The sequence below is a fragment of the Catharus ustulatus genome, chromosome 4 (genome assembly GCF_009819885.2).
Source record: "Catharus ustulatus isolate bCatUst1 chromosome 4, bCatUst1.pri.v2, whole genome shotgun sequence".
In the NCBI taxonomy this organism is placed as follows: domain Eukaryota; kingdom Metazoa; phylum Chordata; class Aves; order Passeriformes; family Turdidae; genus Catharus; species Catharus ustulatus.
This window is the reverse complement of record NC_046224.1, coordinates 22,900,882-22,923,582: the sequence shown is the minus strand read 5'-3', so window position 1 is coordinate 22,923,582 and position 22,701 is coordinate 22,900,882. Positions and strand designations below refer to the sequence as shown.

Here is a 22,701-nt window from a genome sequence, read left to right as displayed (position 1 = left end):
GTGTCTCCCTGCCAGGACCCGCGCGGTCCCGCCCCCGCGCGCGCGCCGGAGATGTCAAAGGGGCCGCGTGACGCCATCGCGGCGCGACTCCATCTTTGTCAGTGAACAAAATGGCGCCGTACTGCGTGCTGGCGGCTCGGCTGAGGGTGAGTGGCGGCGGCGGGCGGGGCAGACAGCGGGCGGGACGGGCGGCGGGGATTGCGGCAGGGACAAGATCACTGCCCGCTGGGCGGCCGGGAGGGTGGCCGCTCGCCCACAGCCTCGGGGTCGGACCGTCCCCGCCTCCGCGTGTAGGTCAGCGTGTCCCCGCTGCGGCCCCACGCCCCGTTTCCATGGCGATGGTGGGGCGGCCGCGGCTTTTTTGGCGGCGGCGGCGTGGCCGCTGCTCGGGCTCTGGGGCACGGCGTGTCCCGCCAGCGGGCCCGACCGGCCGTCAAGGTGAGTGCAAGGTGAACGGGGCGGCGGGGACGCGGCCCGGCGCCGCCGCCTCCCCCGTCCGCCCGGACCCTGCCGCGGTGAGCTGGAGTCGCTGTCAGAGCTCCGGGCCTAGCAGGGCAGAGAGCCCGAGGGCACGGGCCCGAACGGTGAAATAAAAGGTCTTTCCCCGGGGCAGGCATTTTTCTTTCCCTCGTCTTTTATTGCTTCCACTTTTGGGCGTGCGGCAGCCCAAGGTGACGCCTTGTGGTGTGAGTGAGCTGTCTTTTGACTACTTTGCTTCAAAAATCCTCCTTTTGATACAAACAGAGGCCCCTGGGTGACAAAGATGCCAGCATCTCTGTATAAATGGGAGCTAGGAAGGCTGAAGAAGCAGGCGGGTCAGGCACACAAATTGCCTTTTTTTTCTCGGAGCCGTGATAGTGGCTCGTACAGTCTTGTCTGTCATGACCTCTAAAACTCACCTTTGCTAGTAATATGATCTTGCCATGGAGATTGCTTTCCTTGAGACTTTGTTGTGTTTAGTGTCTACTCAGTAATAAAGTTTTCATGATCTTTTAAAGCCTATAAGGCAGATACCAGGTGCAATTTTCTGTTTAGGGTTCCTAAGGATAAGGAAGCCTTTGCTCCCCTGTGATAAAGGCAGGCAGCGTAACTTCTCAGTTTACCACTTGTGACCTTGGCCAATGTGTTCCCCTTTCTACCCTTTCTTAGGGAACTGAAGTAAGAATTTGGTTGGCTTTTAGTATTCTAAAAGTGTTTTGTGAATCTTAATTCTAGTTTTGTTATCACTGTCTTACTTTAGGGGTAGATATTTTAGAAAAGTATAGGGATTTTTAAATTTAAATGACAGGTACAGAACAGCACCATTTCAGTTAGGTTGGTATATTTGTTCTTAGCTGTTAAATAGTTTTTAATTTGTACTTTGAACAGAAATGACTACTCATAAAATGAAGACAAATCTCTTATTAGGGCAATGAATTGGTTCTTTTTTATGGTGTGACATTGCATGAGAACAAGCAATAAAATTAATTAACAAGCAATAAAATTAATATTGTATGATGCAAAGCAAAGGCTGTGCTGGCACAGTTGATATGGAGAACTTAGTATTCCAGGAGGTTGTCATCTATTATCAGGCTCGGGGTGCATATTTCTTTCCCCCCTGTGAAGGGCTAAATCTGGGATGGAAATCAAATGTGCCTCTAGGTGATGTCTTTAGGAGGCAAGGTTGTTTTGCCCCTGTGTAGCAGCCTAGAGATTAATGAATGTGACCATCATGTTGTCACTCACTGTGATAGTCCCAGCTTTGACCATGGCACATATTACTGCTATTGGTTCTGTTTGCCTCCCATTCTGGAACTGCAGAGAAATCTTGTCTCTGAGGGAAATAAATTTGAATTAGCCTGATTTGGACTGACTGTCCTATTTAAAGTATAGTTCTAATAGCATCAGAGAGTCAGGATCTCTTTTCTGCCTACCTGAGATAATGCTTTTAGTAGCATTCCATTTTTTGGGCCACACTGGCTGAAGATTGACTGAAAGGGAAGACTGTAAAACTCTAAACTGCCTGAAATATCAGGTTTATTGAAGGCATTGTGGGTAAATACTGAAATTATACATGGGCAGCTTTGTGTATCTGGAAGAAATGTTGGCCAGGGCTAAACTGATCTTCAGAACCATAATTTTGGTTTCTCTTTTGAGGTGGGTCTAGAAAATGAGCCTGCATTTACAGTTTGATTATACCACACTGCTTTTTTTTTTTTTTTTAAAAGCTGAATCATGATGAATGTTGAAAACTTGGCCAGTGTTCTTAGATCAGGGAAGACAAGGAGAGATGGTATTTTGGATTTCAGCTGGGATTTCTAGGACAGATTTCCCAGATAGGAGTGCATATAACACAGTTGTTACTCTTCTGAACGTGAGCTTTTGCTTTTGCCTTACTGGCTGCCAAAATGCAAGTTATTTTCTGAATTCAGACTCCCCTTGCATCTGGAACGTTCACTGTAGTGAGCTAAATGGAAGATAGCTACATTAAAATCTGTAAAGAGGAGTGTTAGCTTTCTTACAGAGATTTCAGAAATAATGACCCATTTATTAGACTTCTTTCTGTCTTTTAAGGAAGCTTTTCACCTTGTGAAATACCAGTAGGCTTAGGAGCCCTGTAATGATTGCTGCCGTTCCTTTTACTGAAATTTGAACAAGAACACTTCAGCTGGAATAAGGGAGTCAGTAGCCAGGTGAGAGGAGGTCACTTGGCAGCTGTTTGGACAGCCTGGAAATAAACAGTTCCTGGATAAAAGGGAAAATGTATAGATTGATGGCTGCCTACTTCCTTCGCCTGTTGGGCTCAAGGCACTTCTCACTACTTAGTAAAAAAACACCATGGAAGCCCCCTCAAAGCACTGGTACATTCCCTTTGGAGAAGAGTGAGAGGAAATGAGGCTGGGAACTGTCAGGCTTGTCAGTCGCTTTTCCTTAATCTTGCAGGTCTGTCACCCCATTTCTGAGAATGCAATAGAAGGACAGGCATGGAGAATAGGCAGGTGTGATGAGTGATATACTGTAGATTCTTTGTGAGGAGAGATCAGACTTTTGAACCAATCAGTTTATGCTTGTGGCTTGGTGGTGAGTGGTGGTGGTGCCTTAGGACTTGCTGGGTGCCAACATGAGAACAACCATATTGAATCAAGTTAATTCCCTTCAGAAATATGGGATTAGATTTATATCCTGGTAAAATGAAGGCGGCACTTTTTAAATAGGTGCCTTTTAAAATTCTTGTGTAGAGAAAAATTAGTCTACTGAAGCTGATTGTTCTAGGCAGTTATCTTCCCTGGTCATATTGGCCATTACAGAAACACACCTTCAGTTTTCCAGACTTCTCCAGGTCCAGACAGAATCCTTTACCTTACACATGCTCTCTTCCTGCTTCTGGTAGCCTGAAGCTGTGGTCAGCAGGATTCAACTACTTTGTATTACTGATTTGTGGTTACCAGCTGCACACTGACATAGTATTAGAAAAATTATTACATTTCATTGTGCCATTTCATGAGGTGAAAGACCCATAGACCTGTATGTTCAAACTGAAAAGATTTTACCTGAATTTTGTCTGAAAAGTTTTCTTGTACCTCTTTTTGGAGTACCCTGCTTCAGATTTCTATTTTAATTGGCTTTGGTCCCAAGGCAAGAGGAAGATGCAATGAAGCCTCTGCTGTTACTTTTATTTGCATATCTGTTTTTCTCTATGATGAATTAAGAAGAGATTACTACATTAAACCACAATACATTTCCTGGCCTGGGAAAGAGATTATTTTTCCATGAACAGTGATTAAATAGCTCAGTGGTTTTTATTCCAGCCACTCCAGCAGTTGGAGACTTTCACAAAACAGTGGATATCTTGTGAGGTAAAAAAAAAAAAGGCCAGAACAAAGCAAACATGAAAGTTATGTGGCTATTAGGTAAAGAGCAGCTTTGCCTAGTTTGTATATTAAACAATGAGAAGCTGGGTGGTGTTTGATTTGGTGTGGGTGGTTGTTCTGGGGGTTATGTTGGTGATGTAAGAGGTAAAGGTCTTAAGTCTGACACCTGTGATAAGTTCTGGAAGTTCTGAAGTTAAAGTGCACAGCACAGTGAAATTTCATGACTGGGTTTCCCATGCACTCATGGAGGAGCAGTGCCCTCTTTGTACCACCAGGTTCACTTTCCTCTGATATTCTTTCATGACAGTGGTGTGCAGCTGCTGTAGGTCTGTACTGCTTCTACCAAAAGCTCTTTGTATAATGGCCTGGGATAATTTGGTAAAAATGCAAACTGCACCCTTATTGCTAGTGCGCTGAGTAGTGTCATCTTGCCTACCTTTCCTAAAATTTTTGTTGCAAAAGATACTGACAAGTGTTATCAAAAGGACAGTAAAACAAGAGATTTGGCTAAAAATTGGTGATGTCTCTTTGATTATGATTGTATCAGGCAATCTTTTCAATGCTGGTAACAAGAAAGCTGGAAAAAATATTCACAGGGAAACATTAAAATGCTTGAATAGGTTTAAAGAATTAAATAGGGTTTTTTGACAGTGGTAAGGGAAGAAAAACCAGTAGTAGGTACAATGAATGTGTTCTGAACAAGGAATATTTACAGTCACACATGCAAAAGGGGTGTTTAATGTAATACCGTTATATTTATTAACCTGTACTTAGCAAAACTTTGTAACTCTGAAGTAGTGGATGAATAGAAAAAGTGGGATTAAGGTGTAACACTGGAAGAGGAGGAGCTCTAAACTCTTTTCCTCAGTCTGTTTCCAGGCTTCTAGTGCTGATGAGTGAGACTTTGAAAGCATGTAAGAAATGCATGTGCCAAATCCTTGGAAGTTTTTATGGAGGCTGCTGTCTGACTCAGTTTTCAAAGCTGCGTGAGAGCTTTTAGCCCTGGGCACTGACCTGTCTCTTTCAGGTCGGATGCTGTAAAGGTGCCTTACCATAGCCTGCCCTTTTCCTGTGTTCCAGGAAAGTGTCTCACTGTGGAGGCTGCCAAGTGAAATTTGGGCTTTTTTTTTACCCCTGGCACTTTCTGCTAATGCATTCAGCTCACAGTACAGTTCACCTGTCATGCAGTTAACTCACCTGTAGGGTAAGCGCAAAGCTTTTCAGAGGTGAAAGGTGAGAGTGCCTTTGTGAGAGTGAGGAAAAGAGCACCTGGGTCAGTGCAGCCAGGCTGGTGGAGCTGGTGTGTTTTTTCCACATCTTGCTTCTCCTGCTCTGTGTTACATTGTAGATCAGGCCTTTACACCAAAGTCTCCTTGGGGAAATTTAATTAGTCTTGTAGAACTATGGAGGGACTCTGCCCAGGAAACCTAGTGTGTGATAGTGGAACAGAACCCTGTCTACCTGCTAGTCCTTCTATGTCAGCTCAATGCCAGCAAGCAAATACAAACCTAGGGATAGTTTACTTTAGAAGCAGCATTGGTTCTTCTCCACCATGATTCTGATGTGTCAAGAATATGGCAAACTGGTGCTTTCTTGAGAACTGGCTCTGCATTGCCTGAAAGCAGATTTCTCATTTGAAAGCATAAGGCATCTGGTGCAACAAATAAAAATGTGGAATTATGTAGTAAATGCTGTCTGTTCTGGGTACCAGATAATATGCAGTATTGTATGATGAAATGTATTCAGGTGTCTTTAAAAACCTTTGCAATTTTTCTGTTCCTTGATCTGTAAAATGCCAGTAACAAAAACTTAAAGACATTTTTGATTCAGTAGCAATTGATATATTACAGAAATTCACTCTGCAGGGTTCCAGTGCTAATACTCTCCTCTTTACAGCATGCCTTGAATAGTGGGGTACGACGCTACCATGTTGCTCCTGTCCTGTGCCAGCGGGCCAAGGTGGCCATGAGCCACTTTGAACCTAATGAATACATAAATTATGAAAAGCTGGAGAAGAACATCAACATTGTCCGTAAGAGGTAAGAGTGGAGAAGGGAAGAAGGGAGGGGTCAATGTATTGAATTGAACTCTACAGTGGCAGGAGAAGCAGAAAAATTGTCGTGGAGCCCAGGCAGAAGGAATGTTTACCAGGGAAAGCAGCACTGAACAGAGGCAGTTATAAATACAGTGAAGCATGAATTGTAATGTCTCCTCATAATGGTGGGGCACTGTGGGAAGGGTTGAATTATGTGAGGAAGCACTGCAACATGCAGAGAACCAGGCCAGTGCAGAGGAGGTGCTAGAAAAGGCTTCATCCTCTTTGTTTAATACCCTTGTTGAGGAGTCTTCACATTGGCCCTTGCTTCTTTCTGGGGCAGCAGCATGTGGGCAAAGGGTGTTATAGGCTAATGCTTCTTTGCGCTGTGTTCTGCTGTAGGTGTTAGGCATGGAACAAAGGGCTAGGAATTCATAGCATATGTAAACATAGTGACCTTAATCTGCTGATAGAGGCTTGTGTGCCTGCTAATTTGTCATTCCTGCTCCACTTGCTGTGGTTTGTATGACTTGTCCTTCAGTCTTCGTGTCCCTTGTTAAGTGCAGTAGCTCTCATTTCAGATTGGTGTGTTGATTTAGTTACTTCTCAGAAGATGTTGCTACATACATAAATAGATTCCTCAGCTGATACAGCTACTGGATGAAAGGTCTGAGGTCATGAAACTCCACTTAGTTGTATTTGCTGTGGGATCTGGTATTTGTGAATTGAGTCTGACCTCTGTCTCACCTCTACTTTTGCTGTCCTGAAGTATGACTCAAGAAGTGAGCAGTCAATGCTTTTTTTTACAGTGTAGGAAGATTAGAAAAGAAAGCATAAAATGACATCAATTCATATGTTTTTGAACTTCATGAACTGAACTCTTGTTTTAACCATGTGCATGTTGATATTTTAGTGCTGTAAGAAAGCATGAAGGTTTCTGTGTGCTAATAGGTCTTAACAATCTGAGCAATATAGGGAAGCATTCTGTTACGTGCTTAAAAGGGCAAATGTTGAAGTACACAAGATGCAGATACTAAAATTACTCTCCCCAGGCTGGACCGCCCTCTGACCTTGTCTGAGAAGATTGTATATGGACACCTGGATGACCCAGCAAAACAGGAGATTGAGCGCGGCAAGACCTATCTACGCTTACGGCCAGACCGCGTGGCCATGCAGGATGCCACAGCTCAGATGGCAATGCTTCAGTTCATCAGCAGCGGGCTGCCAAAAGTGGCTGTGCCTTCCACCATCCACTGTGATCACCTCATTGAGGCCCAGTCAGGTGGTGAAAAGGATCTTAAAAGAGCCAAGGTCACTATTGCAGAGACTTAACTTCTGTCTGTTTGAAAATGTCCTTCCAGTTGAAGGAAGAACTTTAATTTTTTTTTTTCCCCAGAAGGACAGCCAGGAGTCAGATATGGTAAAAGATTGCTTGTGGTGGTCAGATGCAGTGAAGAAACAGACTAAATGGATTTTTGGGAGGTTTTCAGCTCAGATGCATCCATTACATGGTTTAAAGGACCATGAATGTGGGAAAAACTAGTCTTAAGTTGTTAGTGATGGAAGCCCAGATCATGTGTGTTCTGGAGAGAGAAGGTATTTCAGCTAAAGGAGAGAAAAAAAATTATTTCAAAATGAAAAAAGGAAGTAGGATTACTCTATGTTGCCGTATAGCGGTGTGAAAAACTTAATGAACATATGTCTGCATTGCACTGCTATATCCTGTGAGGGGGAGGCAAGTAGTTACTTTCCCAAACCATTTGCTAGTGATTATCTGAAGAGCAATAACCGAATCATGTGCAGCTTTCATGGCTCATGGGTATAGTATAAATGTGTAAAAATATGGAGGATGTTGGGTTTTATTTGGGAATTTCAAAGTGTTGTTTGTCCAACAACCATTTTAAATTTTTCTACTCAGTTGTTTTACTGCTTATTCCTCCCCAGATGAGCTTCTGTAATATATAGACACATTTACCTCTGACCAACATACCACAATGCATCTACCAAGGAAATCTTGTTACTCCAAGTGGACTTAGCCTAGGTCCGCTGTCAGAGCCAGGTGGAATTGGACCTTGAATGTTGATACCAGAATTTGCAAACAGTAAACAGGGGTCAGCTGCATTTTAAGATTTTAGTCCACATCCATTTTCAGAAACTTGTGATGTTGAAGTATCTGCTTTTGGCTTTCTTCAGTGGGCCACAATAAAGCAACTTGCACCACTCAGGAGGGATTTGGGGAGTTCTTGCTCTGCTTGTCTCAGTCCTAAGTTGTGCAATTAACAATTTGAGACTTAACTAAATCAGACAGTTTCTTTTCTCCCATTCACCTACTGTTTTCCCCTTTCCCCTATTCCTGCATTTATTCTCAATGGTGCAGTTATATTTGCTGCGGCCCTGAATTGAGCTGAGTCCCTTCTTTTCCATCCACTCTGTGCAGAGCAAGTAAAGGTCCTGCCTTCTTCTGACTGGCTTCTGCTGCTGCCAGTTGGCACACAATGAATGCTGGCGGGCCAGAGGGTGGTTTGGATTTACTGGGGGAGGGATGCACAAACAGAGTGGAGTGACCCAACTCCCAGTGGAAAATGAGGCTTAAAGAGCTGCTGCCGCCTCTTGGGAAACTTCAGCAAATGTGTGCTGAGACAATTCTTCAATTATCTCGTTTCCCTTTCCCTTTATTCTGAAGCTTAGCTGCATGAGAACAGTCTTTAAGAAATTCTCTCCTTCTAGTGCTTATCTTATCTACTCCAGCACTCTTCTGCCAAGAACTGTTAGAATATAATACTGTCATACTTCCTTGGCAACCGTGGTTTTTCTCACAACCAATTTTCACGGTGTGACCTCCACCAACAATAGTGACAGTGCAGCAAGAAAGGCAGCATTGTGTGAGTCTTAAAGAGGGGAGTTGCTAGAATGACAAATGACACTCACCAAGTCCCCGGGCAGCGAACAACTTCCAGTTCCATTTCTTAATCTGTACAAATAAAGCCAGAATATTTATCTGAGGGATTTGAAATGTCTCCAAAGCATCTGTATAGGACAAAGAACACCTGGTAGAGAAGGAAGGAGGGGCTAGAATGAGTGAGGGAAACAGGCTTAAAAAAAGCCCATGAGAATAGGAAAAGTAAGCACAGCATTTTTAAATGCCTCATTAGCAGAGTTTTCCTTAAATTGTGCTGTTTGGAATTAGAAACTAAAAAAAATATGTTTTTAGTAGAGCTACAGGTGGGATGAAATTAAATGGCCTGTTACAACTGTGTCAAACAGTCTTAATCTTAACCTTTTGGTTTTAAAAATTATGTGCACCTCCCTCCATTTGCTGCAAAACTAGAAGCAAGCTACAGGCAGGCATGTGAGAGAAGGGAACATGTTTAAACAATTTTTTGTTGTATGGAAGAACAAAATGTGGTACTAATGCTCTGTGCTTTTCTGTGTGAATAGGACATAAACCAGGAGGTGTACAACTTTCTATCAACGGCTGGTGCCAAATACGGAGTGGGATTCTGGAAACCTGGGTCAGGAATCATTCACCAGGTAAAGCGTGTGTTTGCGGTCTTTGAATATGCAGTGGGGTCTTTTACCTTAGGGTGGAGAGGGAGCTCAAGTACAAACCCTTAGAGAATTTCACTGGTTTAGGGGAGCAACTTATTTTGCTTGAGGCAGGCGAGGTTTCTTACTTGCTCTCTCTCAATTATCTTGACAACAGTGGGGTTTTTTTAAAGGTTATTTTGGTCAAACTGTAACCTGATGTGTGATTAGGTAGTGCCAACAGCATGTCATGTGAATCTCAGAAGCTTGAAATACCTTAACTGCTTGTGGGCTGTCTCCTCTTTGTACAATTGAGACAGTAAGGTGAGGCTGTGAAGCTGGCTACATAGGGTTAATTTGAATAGCTCTTGGTGGTAAGGAAAGCAGCCTTGGGAACATACTTTTTTTAGGGTTATGATGTATGCATTTAGTTCTGTAAAACCCAAAAGAGTATATGGGGACACAACAGAGCAGCATACTTCAAGTACTCAAGAGTGGCAACACATAAGGAGTTGCTAGGTGAATTTGAATAAAATGCAAAACAGTTTCCAAGTCTGAGATTCTCTTGTTATTACAGTTGAATCTAAAAAAGAATATGACAGTCCCAAGAAAATTTACCACTTAATGAGGCTTTTTGTGTTTTTTTTTTTAAAACCAACGTCTCTGTCAGGATGTCCCTAATTTGCTTCTGGTTGGTTTGCTCTGAGAGTCCAGTAGTCATTTTTTATTGTTCCTCTGAGTCTCAGGCAGCATAAGTTGAAGCAAAAGCATGAAGCAAAAGGAGTGGAGAATGGATTGGTAAGCATCCTGTCAGCAGGGAACTTGGGACCAGGTGCAGTCAAGAGCTCTCTGCTATGTTTTCTTAGCTGCAGAATGAGTTACTAAGGCTACCCTAATGTGATGCAACAGATGAGCTGAACTCTTCAAAAGGTTACGGGAACACCTCGGGTCATTTGTGTCCTGAAACCACTTGTAATATCTGTCACGCGGCAGCATAGCTCCGTGCTGTGGTTACAATCTTCGTGTGGCTGATTTTCTCTGGCTGGAGAAAACTGGTCCTGTTGTACAGCTTCAGAGTGCAACTCTGCCAAAGTGGGGCCTTGAGAGTGACCTTTCTCACACAACTACATTAATGTTACTACAAGAATATAAAGCTGAAAGTTCTGAAAGCAGAGCCTTGGTCTTTTTTGGTAAAGGACTGCCTTCGTTCTATTCAAGCTGTTCTGTGATGCACGTGCTGTAGGTTCTGTGCTTCCCGTAAAGGCTGTCCTACTGTTGGTGTGGCACATGAGCAGTGAGAAGTTCATTAGCTTGACTTTTCTACAGTGTTGCTACCACAGAAATCTCGTTTTTTCATCAATTAATCATTTTGTAGTTTTGTTAATAGTTGAAAAGTCTTGCATGGAACTGGTAGCAGCAATAAGGGAAGGGCAGCCTCTTGGTGACATGGTGAGAAGTTCTTCTACATAATTAAGTTTTTGCTGGCAGTATGGATTGGAGGAGCCTGTTGGTATTCTACTGCCACGGGAGCGCAAAGGCTATGGAAGGGCTCGCTAGCATTGGATAAGTGAACTGACTTGCTCAGCTGTTAATTAAGGGTATGGAGATTATGGAACATACTCTTGAGCCCTAACAAAAGTAGCACCTTAGCAGAAGCCTAAACTGGAAGGAAAAAGAGGAGATTGTTTTCTAATTTTTTTATTTTCCTGGGTTGAGCAAGGATCCTGGGGCTGAGACTTGGTACCTTGTTCTGCCATTACATCCTCCACAAGGAGTTTGAAACAAAGGAGAACTTCCAATCCAATCCAAATTCAGTTGTTCTCTTCCTACTGAAATCTGCAAATACAAACTGATCTAAACTTCTGTTCTTGTTTTCTTTCTGCTATCTTCCCCCTCTTTTTCCACGAAACAAGCAAATAAACAATCAATCAATTTTTATTTTCAGATCATTCTGGAGAACTACTCCTACCCTGGGGTTATGCTGATTGGCACAGATTCACACACCCCCAACGGAGGTGGCTTGGGGGGAATCTGCATCGGTGTGGGTGGAGCTGATGCTGTGGATGTCATGGCAGGAATCCCTTGGGAGCTCAAATGCCCAAAGGTAGGAGCAGAAGGAATATTAAGCTTTGATGCCAAGGGTGAGATATATGATGTGTAAGGAGCATTGATTTTCAAGCACTACCTGTATAAGGCACCAGATACCTTTGCAGTGTGACAGGAGAACTATATACTGTTACCTTTCTGACAGGAAGTGATGTCAGTATTTTTTTTTTTCCCCTCACTGATATTGCTCAGGTTATTGGTGTAAAACTGACTGGAAAGCTCTCAGGCTGGACTTCTCCTAAAGATGTGATCCTGAAAGTAGCTGGCATCCTCACTGTCAAGGGTGGAACGGGCGCCATCATTGAATACCATGGGCCGGGTGTGGATTCAATCTCCTGCACAGGTAGGTCAACACAGATCTCTTATCTGAGTGGATTGTTGGTGGAGCTGGGTGTTCAGGTATCTGTGGAGGCTGGGAAGGGAACCAAACAAGAAGTACTAAATGTTTTCCCTTACCCTGACCCAGCAGTTTGTACATGGCAAACTGGAAGAGTGGCGTAATGAGATAGCGCTCCCTCTCAGTCAATCTTCTTGTGGTTTTGAGAACACGGAATGGTTAATTGTGAAGAATCCTGTAAGGTGGTGTGTCAGGATAAGAGTAAGGGGGGCTGTATTCCAGTGTATGCTTAGAGGGTGGAGATGTCAGCAATAAAGGAATACATTTTCATTTCAGCCTAAAATAGGCTGTGAATAGAAAAACAGGTTAATGGGAGTATATGTGTGACAGCTCTAAACAAAGAGCAGAGGTTCTGAGACCAGAAAACAGTTTGTAACATGCAGTTTATACTAGCTAATTATGGATCTTGGATGCTGAATTTGAACTAGCAAAAATTGCAGTCCTCTGTAATATGCTAGTTAGGACCAAATTGGAAGAAATGTGTCTTCCTTTAGCTTGAAGTGTAGCCTTCAAGCTGGACTTCTCTCAGTTTGTGTGACTTGGCTACAGCTTGGAATACTTGGTTTTACAAACTGACAGCAATTTGGGATTTTTCTTCTGTGAAATCAGAGGAATTTTATATCTGTTTCTAGCTTGTTAAATGTAAAACAGGAGCTTCTACAGCTTCATTGCCGTGCCCTTGGAAGGGGTGGTTGATCCCAGTGCTGTGAGCAGATATATGGGATTTTTAAATTGTATTCTGTCACTGGAAGCATCTTATTCAGTCCATTAAATTTCTCAATAATGTCTGGCTCCTTCAGTAAAGATAAATGAGATAGTAGGGAGGGACAGGACACTCATTGCAGTGGTTCCTTGTTATACTGGTGTCTGCAGATGTCAGTGTAACTTTTGGCTCATTACGTCCACAAGAGTCTGGTTGCAGGCTCTGTATTGATCAGAAATGTAGGGGGCTGACCCTGCCATTATGTTGTCAGTGTCCTCTCAGCTGTGGTTTTAGGTTTCTGTGGCTGATGGCCTGATCTCTCTTAGCTTTGCCATTTTTTGCATATACTCACTTTTGGAGAATTGGGTGGCCTTGGGCTTTCTCATTTGACCCTGTGATCTCTTCTCCCACTTCTCTAGGAATGGCAACAATCTGTAACATGGGGGCTGAAATCGGAGCTACCACGTCCATCTTCCCTTACAATGAACGCATGAAGAAATACTTGGGCAAGACTGGGCGAGCTGGTAAGAGGATTTGGGGATTGAAGTGGGTAGAAGTATGGGTTCAACTGAAGATGTATTCTGGGAGCAGTATCCTCCTACAGTGTTGTCTGATGTGAGTTTTGACCTTGTGTGGTCCTGTAGGTCATCTGCTACAAGTAAGGAGTCTGTAGATGAGGTGGCTGGGGAATTACCCAGAGGACCCCCCCCTATGTTTAGTTGTTTTAGACTTTTTTTTTCCTCCGTCATATTTGCTGCACTCTTCATATCTTCCTTATTTTTATTCTAGATATAGCTGCACTAGCGGATGAATTCAAGCAACACTTGGTACCAGATTCTGGTTGTCAGTATGACCAGGTGATAGAAATCAACCTCAGTGAGGTAAGGCTTCCTTTCTTCTTGCCATCTTGAATACTGTGACATGACTCTGCTTTGTGTGAACGAGGACCAAGCTGGGAGTTTGATGCAACACCCCTGGTGCTGTGCTAGAACATTTAAAATACATTCAGGTCTGCTTCACTGAACAGCTTGTGCTCCAATGTTCATGTAGGAGAATCCTAGTTAAACAACTTTCAGATAGAGCTGTGAAAGGAATTGATTTGCTGCTGTGTTTTGGGGTTATTCTTTGTTGCTGTGATTTCTGACTTTGTCACTGTTTCTTAAAGCTGAAACCGCATATCAATGGACCTTTCACACCAGACCTGGCGCACCCTGTGTCAGATATTGGTGCTGTGGCAGAAAAGGAGGGCTGGCCTGTTGATATCAGAGTTGGTGGGTAGCATTTGCTCTTTCCTCTGCCTTCATATTTGTGGTATAAACATTATTGTCTTGGGATAAGCTGTTGGTCACATAGCTTGGGATCCAGTTTTTTGCTGTATGTCCTTTGACCTTGGTGCAGTGTCATCTCTTCATGACTGTAAGAATTTTCTGGGAAGCGTAGTGACCATATTGGACCAAGTGTGTAGGATGAGATCCAGGATAGCAGGAGGGATTTTAATCTCAAGAGATAGACCAGGTTTTCTTCCCTTTTTGAAACTTTTGAATGTTTGGATTGACAGGAATGTTACCCATTGAAGATTGCTTTTGTTAAAAGTCTGTGGCATGGATTTGCCTGTTGCAGAGATTTGTCAGGAGCATGATTGTCAGCATTCCCAGCAGTTGGCTGTTGAACTCTTGGGACATAGTAAAGTTAGTACTTGCTGTCCTAAAAAGTAGGCTTGGAAATTTATGTACTTGCTTTTGGGATGGTAACTTGTGGGCTGGCTTCTCAACTGTTGCTGGTGGAGTAGAGGAAGGAATGAAAAGAACGGAAATACGTTGTAAAGCCATATCCCAGGTGGGAAGTTTATTATATGATAGTGTTACATATAGGATACAGTTACAGCAGCTGTAACTGAAAGAGAATTTTTGTTTTGCTGCTTAACACCAGAATGCTGTCAGGATGGTAAAGCATGTCCTCATGTGGTCTTCACACTACAACAAAGATATTTTCATAATTTCCTCCATTTCTTGCCATCTTTCTTTGAAGCTTTTTCTGTCTTTGTGGAACAATACCTCTCTTTGGTTATTTGCTTACCCAAAGTGCAAGTAGATGACGCTCAGGTCTTGTAAAACAATAACCTAGTTAGATTAGACTAGTTGACTGGGTAGTGTGCTCAGACTATGCAACCTCCAGGGCTGGACACAGTATATTGCTGGGAGGCTTGGCAGTGTTAGTTCCTGAAGCCCTTTCAGATTCCTTATCAGCAGAAAAGGTGGTTGTCCCTTGTTTGTTCTTCTGGGAGACAGGTCAGGGAGAATCTTCCAAGTACCAAGGCTGCAGTAACCACCACCCTGTTTCTGTCAAACACCACAGGCTTGATTGGCAGCTGCACCAACTCCAGCTATGAGGACATGGGACGCTCTGCAGCAGTGGCAAAACAGGCACTCGCGCATGGATTGAAGTGCAAATCCATGTTCACAATCACACCAGGGTCAGAGCAGATCCGTGCCACCATTGAAAGAGACGGTTATGTGAGTATGGCTGCTCTTTGCACTTCAAACAGAAAGGGTTAAATTCTTTAGGACAGTACTGAGGGGGCCAGAGTTAACTAATGGAAACCTCCAAAACTTCGTCTTCACTTATTGCTGGAGGTGCAATTACTGATGTAGTAACTGGTCTTGTGCTGCTGTGCCCTTGGGTCCTGCCATCATGCTGACAGTGTTTTGACCTGATACCTTTACTACCTGGGCATGCAACAACAGGATTAAAACTGAGCAAAGCTCAAAGGATCTTGGGCCCTGAGGAGATAACAGTATGCATAGCAAGCGCTGCCTCATGCCCCTGGGATTTTGTAGATGGCCATGGCTGACAAAGGGCTGCAATCCACATTTATCCCAATATATAAGGAGAGCATGCCCTTTTGTTGGAAGGTGGCTCCCAGTTTAGACCAAACTTACGGCAAAACTCATATTGGCTTTAAAATGAATGCTTCTGTTGAAGAAGCATTGCCTACTTTCTTCCTTTTTTCTGTGCAAAAAAAAAATGTTGTTTTAATTAGCTTTACTATTTAGTAAATTTTAGGTGCTGTCATAGTGGGAGGACCAAGTCTGTACATATGGATATATCCAGCCAATGCTTGATGGCTCGTCCAACCAAGTCTTACCTTTCAAGTTATACCTTTCCTTACCAGCTGCCCCTTTAATTGAGTTGTTTGCTGAGTAGACTGAGCAGGCACACATACTTGCCTGCACTGTTGCTAGTTTTCTCCTTACATGGACAGGAAGTCTATAGAATACAAATCAAACCAGACACTGTCCTTCAGTCAAATGTCTGTAAGTAGCTGGATTGCTCAAGTTGAAGCAGGCAGAGAATGAGAACATCATGGCAAGTCATCCTGTGCTCTGCCCCAGTGTTAACTTACAGTCTTACTGAGGTCAAACCCCATGTATTTATAAAAGTGACTCAAAACTGAAACAAGGAAGGGAATTTTCTCAGGCTTGGTACTTCCTGTTAGTGTCTTCTTCCCCTGAAAGAGCAACCCCAGAAACTCATTCCAGGCATTCTATGGTAACAAAGTTGTTTTCTGCACCCAGGCAAAAATCCTGCGAGAAGTTGGAGGTTTGGTTCTTGCTAATGCTTGTGGACCATGCATCGGCCAGTGGGACAGGTAAAATGAAAGATGGACCTCACTCTAGCTTTGTATCTTTTAGTTCCCAAAATGCTCTGTGAAGCCTGATTTAACTGCAAATACAACACACTGGTAATTAAATATTAAAAAACAGCTGGCCCTAGCTGTCTGGTATGTACTGAAGGAGGCAAAAAGTAGGACTACAGATTTATACTGAGCCTTTAGGTGAATACAGCTGCAGAATGGACACACATTGTGGAGGCTTTTTGTAGAAGGCAAAGAATGGGGAGAAAGATTCGTTGTCTATGAGAGAATGGACTGAAGTTTTCATGGTCCTTTTGAAATATGAAAAATTAATTGGTCCAACTTCAGTCATTGGAGTGGCAGAGAGAGAAATTCCCAATAGAAGGGATGGGAGGCACATTCTTATGTTGCTTTATCATGGCTGACCATGGGATATCTAAAGGCAATGTCATTAGTTGATTATTGTTTAGACAGTTCAACAATGAACAACATGGGCTGTGAAAACTACTGCAAGAATCAGTGTTTGACTCAAGTTTGCATTCATTCATTTTGGGTCTGTGCTTATGAGTGGAAATCATGTAGAGGCACCAGCTCATGTTTCTAAGATACTGATATCTGCCAAAACCAAGCTGGGGGATTCTAGCAGTGAGACATCTGGAAGCAGTATTCCTTTTGGATCTGATGAGCATGTTTGCTTCTTTCACAGGAAGGACATCAAGAAAGGAGAGAAAAATACAATAGTTACGTCCTACAACCGGAATTTCACAGGTCGCAATGATGCCAATCCAGAGACTCACGCATTTGTGACTTCTCCGGAGGTAAGAAACAGCCAGAGGAGGGGCTGTGGAATAGTTCAGGGTGCCTGCAGAAGAGGTCCAGTGTGCCTTGTTTAGTAGCTTGGCTGGTGGCTTTGAGACTTATATGTAGGACCTTCAGATGAAGTAATGGGAGGTATAATATGCCTTTAAATTTGTAAATTGTTTTTTTCTTTCAGATTGTCACAGCCCTGTCCATCGCTGGCACTCTAAAATTTAACCCTGAGACAGATTACTTGACAGGAGCAGATGGGAAGAAGTTTAAACTAGAAGCACCTGATGCAGATGAGCTGCCCAAGATGGTAACTGCTCTCTCTGGGGGCAGAGGGAGGGAAGACCTGACACAAGCAGCGTTTTATTTATATTGAGGGAACTTGCATGTGCTGACCTTTTCCGTGACACATGATGGTAGAGCTAGAATGGGCACAGTTGCCTGAATTGGCTTGTTCTTCACATGCTGTTGGGGGTGGCTGAGGCTGATGATTTTCCTTTCTTCTTTGGAAGGAGTTTGACCCAGGCCAGGACACCTATCAGTACCCTCCCAAGGACGGCAGTGGGCAGCGTGTGGATGTGAGCCCCACCAGCCAGCGTCTCCAGCTTCTTGAGCCCTTTGATAAGTGGGATGGCAAGGATCTAGAAGACATGCTGATCCTCATCAAGGTCAGGAACAAAGTGGGGGAGCATCAGCTATGACAGGTCTGCTTGAACAGGGGTTTGCACAGCAACTGCTAGAAGCTTTGGATGTGCCTTTGAGATACCTGATTCCTTCCCCTACAACCACATTGTTACAGAAAGGGAAGTAAGGGTCTTTCTTTCTTCCTTGTGTTTCCTTCTAATACTTCTTTCTATTATAGCTAAGTGACTCTTCTCCTTTGCGCTAGTGGTTTGCTAGTACCATGCAAAAGCAAGCTTGTTATGGCATGTAATATGATCCTGCCCAAACCATGCAGTCTGCAGAATTTGTCCCAGTTACAACCTGCAATAGAAAGGTGGATGGGTTCTTTAATTAGCATCTCTAATACTGACTGTTCTAAGATGTATTTTGTCTGAAATGAGGTCATTGGGAACTTTTCATCCATCAGTATGCATGTTCTCTTCCCACTTTATAGAAATTACTTCACACTTGTTAAACATTGCAATTTGGTCTTTCAATGGAGGCGTGGGTTTCTCCTCACTGCCTGAGGTGAGTTAACAGATGGAAACTTCAGTTGATATGGTGAGGGGTTCTGAAATGCAATCCCTTATGAACTGACCTTTGGGAACATTCCTGATTCTCAGTGACAGAGTTGGAGGTACTCCCAAGAGCTGTACTGCTGTGCAATAGTTTTTTGACACTGGCAATTCCATTATAAGCACTTTAGAACTTACCAGTTGGAAGGCCGTTATCTCTGGTTGGGAATTCTGTTCTTACAAGCTGAGAAGGCTTATGTGCAGTTGGGAAACTTAGAGGGTAACACTTGGCATCTTGTTGAAGTTCCTCAGCAGGGAGGCTGATCTGTAGCAGGAAGGGCTTAGGCTTAATTGTTTTTTGTACCTGAACAACCTGCTGCTGAGGGAAGTAAGGACACAGCAGGAGATGTCATGGTTAAGCAAATTTTTGTAATTTGCCCTTTGGAAGGGGGATGTTCTTACCCAATGGATGCAGAATGACCAGTGTGTTCTGCTTTAGAGTGCCGTGATTCTGTAACTGAGGTGCTTTTCTGGGATTTATGCCTTTAAAAAGAGATATGATAATCACAGAATGGGTTAGGTTTGAAAGGACCCACAGTGGTCATCTGGTCCAAACTCCCTGCTCAAGCAGGGTCATCCCGGAGTACATGGCACAGGATTGTGTCCAGATGGTTCTTGAATATCTCCAGTGAGAGAGACTCTGCAACCTCTCTGGGCAATCTGTTCCAGTGTGGTCACTGCACAGTAAAGAATGTTCCTCATGTTCAGGTGGAACTTCTGTGCCTCAGTTTCTGCCCTATTGCCTCTTGTCCTATTGCTTGACACCAATGAGCAGAGCCTGGCTCCACACTCTTGACACCCTCTCTTCAGATACTTACAGATACTGTAAATGAAGGTCCTTTCTCATTTGTGTCTTCTTGAGGCTGAACAGGAGATGCTCCAGTCCCATAATCGCCTTTGTTGCCCTCCCCTGGACCTGCTCTAGGAACTCCATGTCTCTCTTGTACTGGGGAGCCCAGAACTGGACACAGAGGTGGCCTCACTAGGGCTGCGTAGAGGGACAGGATCATCTCCCTCGACCAGCTGGCAATGCTCTTCCTAATGCACCCCGGGATACCGTTGGCTTTCTTGGCCACATGGGCACACTGCTGGCTCATGGACAGCTTGTTGTCCACTGGGACCCCCAGGTCTTTCTCTGCAGAGCCACTTTCCAGCAGGTCAGCCCTCAGCCTGTGCTGGTGCATGGAGTTACTCTTTCCCAGGTGCAGGACCCTGAACCTGTCCTTGCTAAACTTCAGACAGTTGTCTGCCTACCTCTTTAACCTGTTGAGGTCTTTCTGAAGGGTTGCAGAGCCCTCTGGAATATCAACCACTCCTCCCAATTAATGCTTCACGGTTAAAAGTGTTGAGGAACGGTCAAGTACATTCCTCCATCCTGAGACATTCTTCTCTTCTACTATGCTTTAGGTAAAAGGGAAATGCACCACTGATCATATTTCTGCAGCCGGACCATGGCTTAAATTCCGTGGCCATCTGGACAACATCTCCAACAACCTGCTCATTGGTGCTATCAACATCGAAAACGGCAAAGCCAACTCTGTGCGGAACGCATTAACCCAGGAGTTTGGCCCAGTTCCAGACACAGCCCGTTACTACAAGGTAAGACGTTCCCCTCACACATCTATTTTAAGAGGATGTTTACACTTTGGGCAGTCTGTGCCAAAAATAAGGAGCTCACCCTCGTGCTCTCAAGTAACAGCAGCTGCGAATTCATTCAGCATTGAGGCATTTTCTTGGTACTTTCTCTAATGATTGCAATTCCTGTTGGCGATTCTGTCCCTGCCTGCTAGGGGGAAGAAGGAGGAGGATCTCATGACTCAGAGGGGACCAGAAATCATAGATGAAAGAGGAAGAACTCCTTTAGGCTCTGCACACCTTACAAAGCATGGGTGTCATCAGACTAACCGAATCTTGCCTCCTGGAATGCTTCACCTGTGACTAGTCTAATGTTTAATGTTTAAAGAAATTATGGTCTTATCCCCTTTATTCTTTAACACTAGGCTTCAAATCTCAAGAAGTGTCCTTTTACCCTCTGGACAACTTGGCAGTTGTTTCTGATTGGCTCTTTCAGTAGAGAGAGGTTAAAATTTTCCATATCCCTTCCTGAAGTAGAGCAGAGGTCATGGCTTGTGGAAACACTGGTCTGGCATAGCATGGTGGAAGGAGAGGTGGCAGGAAAAGGAAAGAAAAGATTTGCTCTGGATCCCAAGACCGATCCTGTTCAGCCTTTGTCAGCAAAGATGGCAATGCCTAACTGCTGTGAAGCACTAAATTCCTTTATTTATCTCCTTTCTCAGAACCCAAGAGAGTCTTCTGGGAAAAAGTGTCATAGCATAGTACTGCCAGTGAAGTGCTGAAATTAGATACGTGGTTGGGTATTTATTGTTAATTCCTCACTTGAGTGGCTGCACAAATGTCAATGTGTGTCTTTTCTCACAGAAAATGGGTGTCAAATGGGCAGTAATTGGGGATGAAAACTATGGTGAGGGATCAAGCCGGGAGCACGCAGCATTGGAGCCACGTCACTTGGGAGGAAGGGTCATCATCACCAAGAGCTTTGCCAGGATCCATGGTGAGTCAGGGTTCCCCTGTGGTGTTTGTAAACAGGATGTGTTTGGTTTGAGTGGAAGCGGTGTTCATACCTTGCCCAGGGGTCAACACCTACAGGCATGAACCCTCCCTGCTGACAGATGGCAAGGTCCCTCCTGTCAGGAGTCCTGTTACATACCTGGTTAGATATGCCACAAACAGCTGATATGCTGATTTTGCTACAAAGATAGTAATTGTTGCTGGAATAGTACTCTGAGAAGTACTGGGCAGCCAGAAGGTAATCCTGCTTCCCTGGAGTTACAAGTGTGGTTGGTGGTTTGTTCTCCACAGAAACCAATCTGAAGAAGCAAGGTCTACTGCCTCTCACTTTTGCTGATCCAGCAGACTATAACAAGATTCATCCTGTGGATAAGCTGAGCATTGTGGGATTGAAAGACTTTGCACCTGGAAAGGTAACTGTCTGGGTGTCTTGCCCTACGCTTGGGGGCAGGGATGTGCCACTGATGGGGATCAGTGGTGAGTTGTGTGCTTGTGAGGCAGCACTGGCACTGATGAGCAGTGCTGCCTGCCAGCCAGGTGAGACACGGTGGGCCAGGAGATACAGGGCAGGTCAGAATCAGTGGTGGTCTGAACAGTTAAAGAGAAACCTTTGTACGATACTCTGAATTCCTGGACTTGTTGCGTTAAGCATGAGAGTTCCCTAGAAGGAACTGCAACCTCACTTTTATATTAAGATCCATCCTGAGCTGCACTTTTCCCTTTTCATCCCTTTAAAACCATATAGAAGTTTTCCTGTGAGAAGCTTTAGATAACCTTCTCCCTTGAAAGAGAAGGGAAAATAAAACTGTCTTTTTCCTTTAGCCTCTGAAATGCATCATCAAACATCCCAATGGGAGCCAAGAAACAATCATGCTGAACCACACCTTCAATGAATCGCAGATCGAGTGGTTTCAGGCTGGCAGTGCCCTGAACAGAATGAAGGAGCTGCAGCAGAAATCAAGCTAAGTGCGCACAATGCCCCAGTGCACTGGACTCGATTCAGCTTTGGCATTTTCATGAAAGTGCAATTCCATGCCTACTGTTGGAATAAATGTCTGATCAAATGTAACCATAGCTTCCTTTTTGTTATAGTACTTCCTCTTCACTGACACTATGAAAAGGGAGTGCAGCTAGGCTTACTTTTGTCTTTTAAATTTCCCGGCTCCCTTTTTCTATTTTGGCTCAATTTCAGTTTTCCCACAGTTATTTATATTTGGAAATAACCAGCGAAGGTGGGTTTGTCTGCTCAGTTGGTTGTTTTCTGCCCATTCACTTTACTGATGGCTAAGACTTAAAATGAAAATAAAGAATGTGACCATCTCTTCTGTCATGTGGTAATTGTACTCATCATCCTAATCCCTGTCAGTGTTGCTGGGAGGGGGGGAAAGAACTTCTTGTAAATCACTGCTATATGGAGATAAAAAAACAAATGGAACAATAACGCAGTGTGGTAAAAAAAGAGCCCTCACCACTGTCCTGGACTGTTTAGCTCTTGCCATTAACTTACTTCAGGCTACATTTGTGATTATGACCACCTTCCCTCCTACATTCCTGTCCAGGGCAACAATGCCACTATTGCAGTGATGACAGACTTTCAGATACTGCTGTATCTGCTTTCCCAGCACTGTGCACTTAGCTAGTTTCCTAAAGCACAGCTTAGAGCACATGTTGAGGAGTCTCTAATGAGAGCAGCACACAAAACCACATCACTACCCCCTCACTATATTCCTGGGAGCCCTGACCCTGTCCAAAAGGAGCTGAGCAAAACAGCTACCTGGAGTCGCTGGACTGTTTTCTTCCCCTTGCCCTGGAACTA

General features: G+C 43.9%; 1 protein-coding gene across 1 annotated transcript; it reads left to right on the top strand.

Annotated features, from left to right (window-relative positions):
- Nucleotides 1-41: 41 nt before the first annotated feature.
- Nucleotides 42-22,205, top strand: ACO2 (aconitase 2). Its single transcript, XM_033058763.1, has 18 exons — nt 42-146; nt 5,748-5,890; nt 6,939-7,197; nt 9,325-9,417; nt 11,357-11,515; nt 11,710-11,860; nt 13,037-13,141; nt 13,407-13,498; nt 13,783-13,888; nt 14,973-15,130; nt 16,193-16,266; nt 16,958-17,069; nt 17,246-17,368; nt 17,571-17,726; nt 19,704-19,895; nt 20,736-20,868; nt 21,177-21,298; nt 21,708-22,205. The coding sequence occupies exons 1-18, from the start codon at nt 111-113 to the stop codon at nt 21,849-21,851; spliced, it is 2,358 nt and encodes a 785-aa protein (XP_032914654.1). The 5' UTR covers nt 42-110; the 3' UTR covers nt 21,852-22,205.
- Nucleotides 22,206-22,701: the final 496 nt, after the last annotated feature.

Coding starts and splice junctions, on each gene's coding strand:
- ACO2 (XM_033058763.1), top strand. CDS start 111: ATGGCGCCGTACTGCGTGCTGGCGGCTCGGCTGAGG. Junction 13,889..14,972: donor GCCTGTTGATATCAGAGTTG/GTGGGTAGCATT, acceptor CAAACACCACAG/GCTTGATTGGCAGCTGCACC. Junction 17,369..17,570: donor CAGATGAGCTGCCCAAGATG/GTAACTGCTCTC, acceptor CTTCTTTGGAAG/GAGTTTGACCCAGGCCAGGA.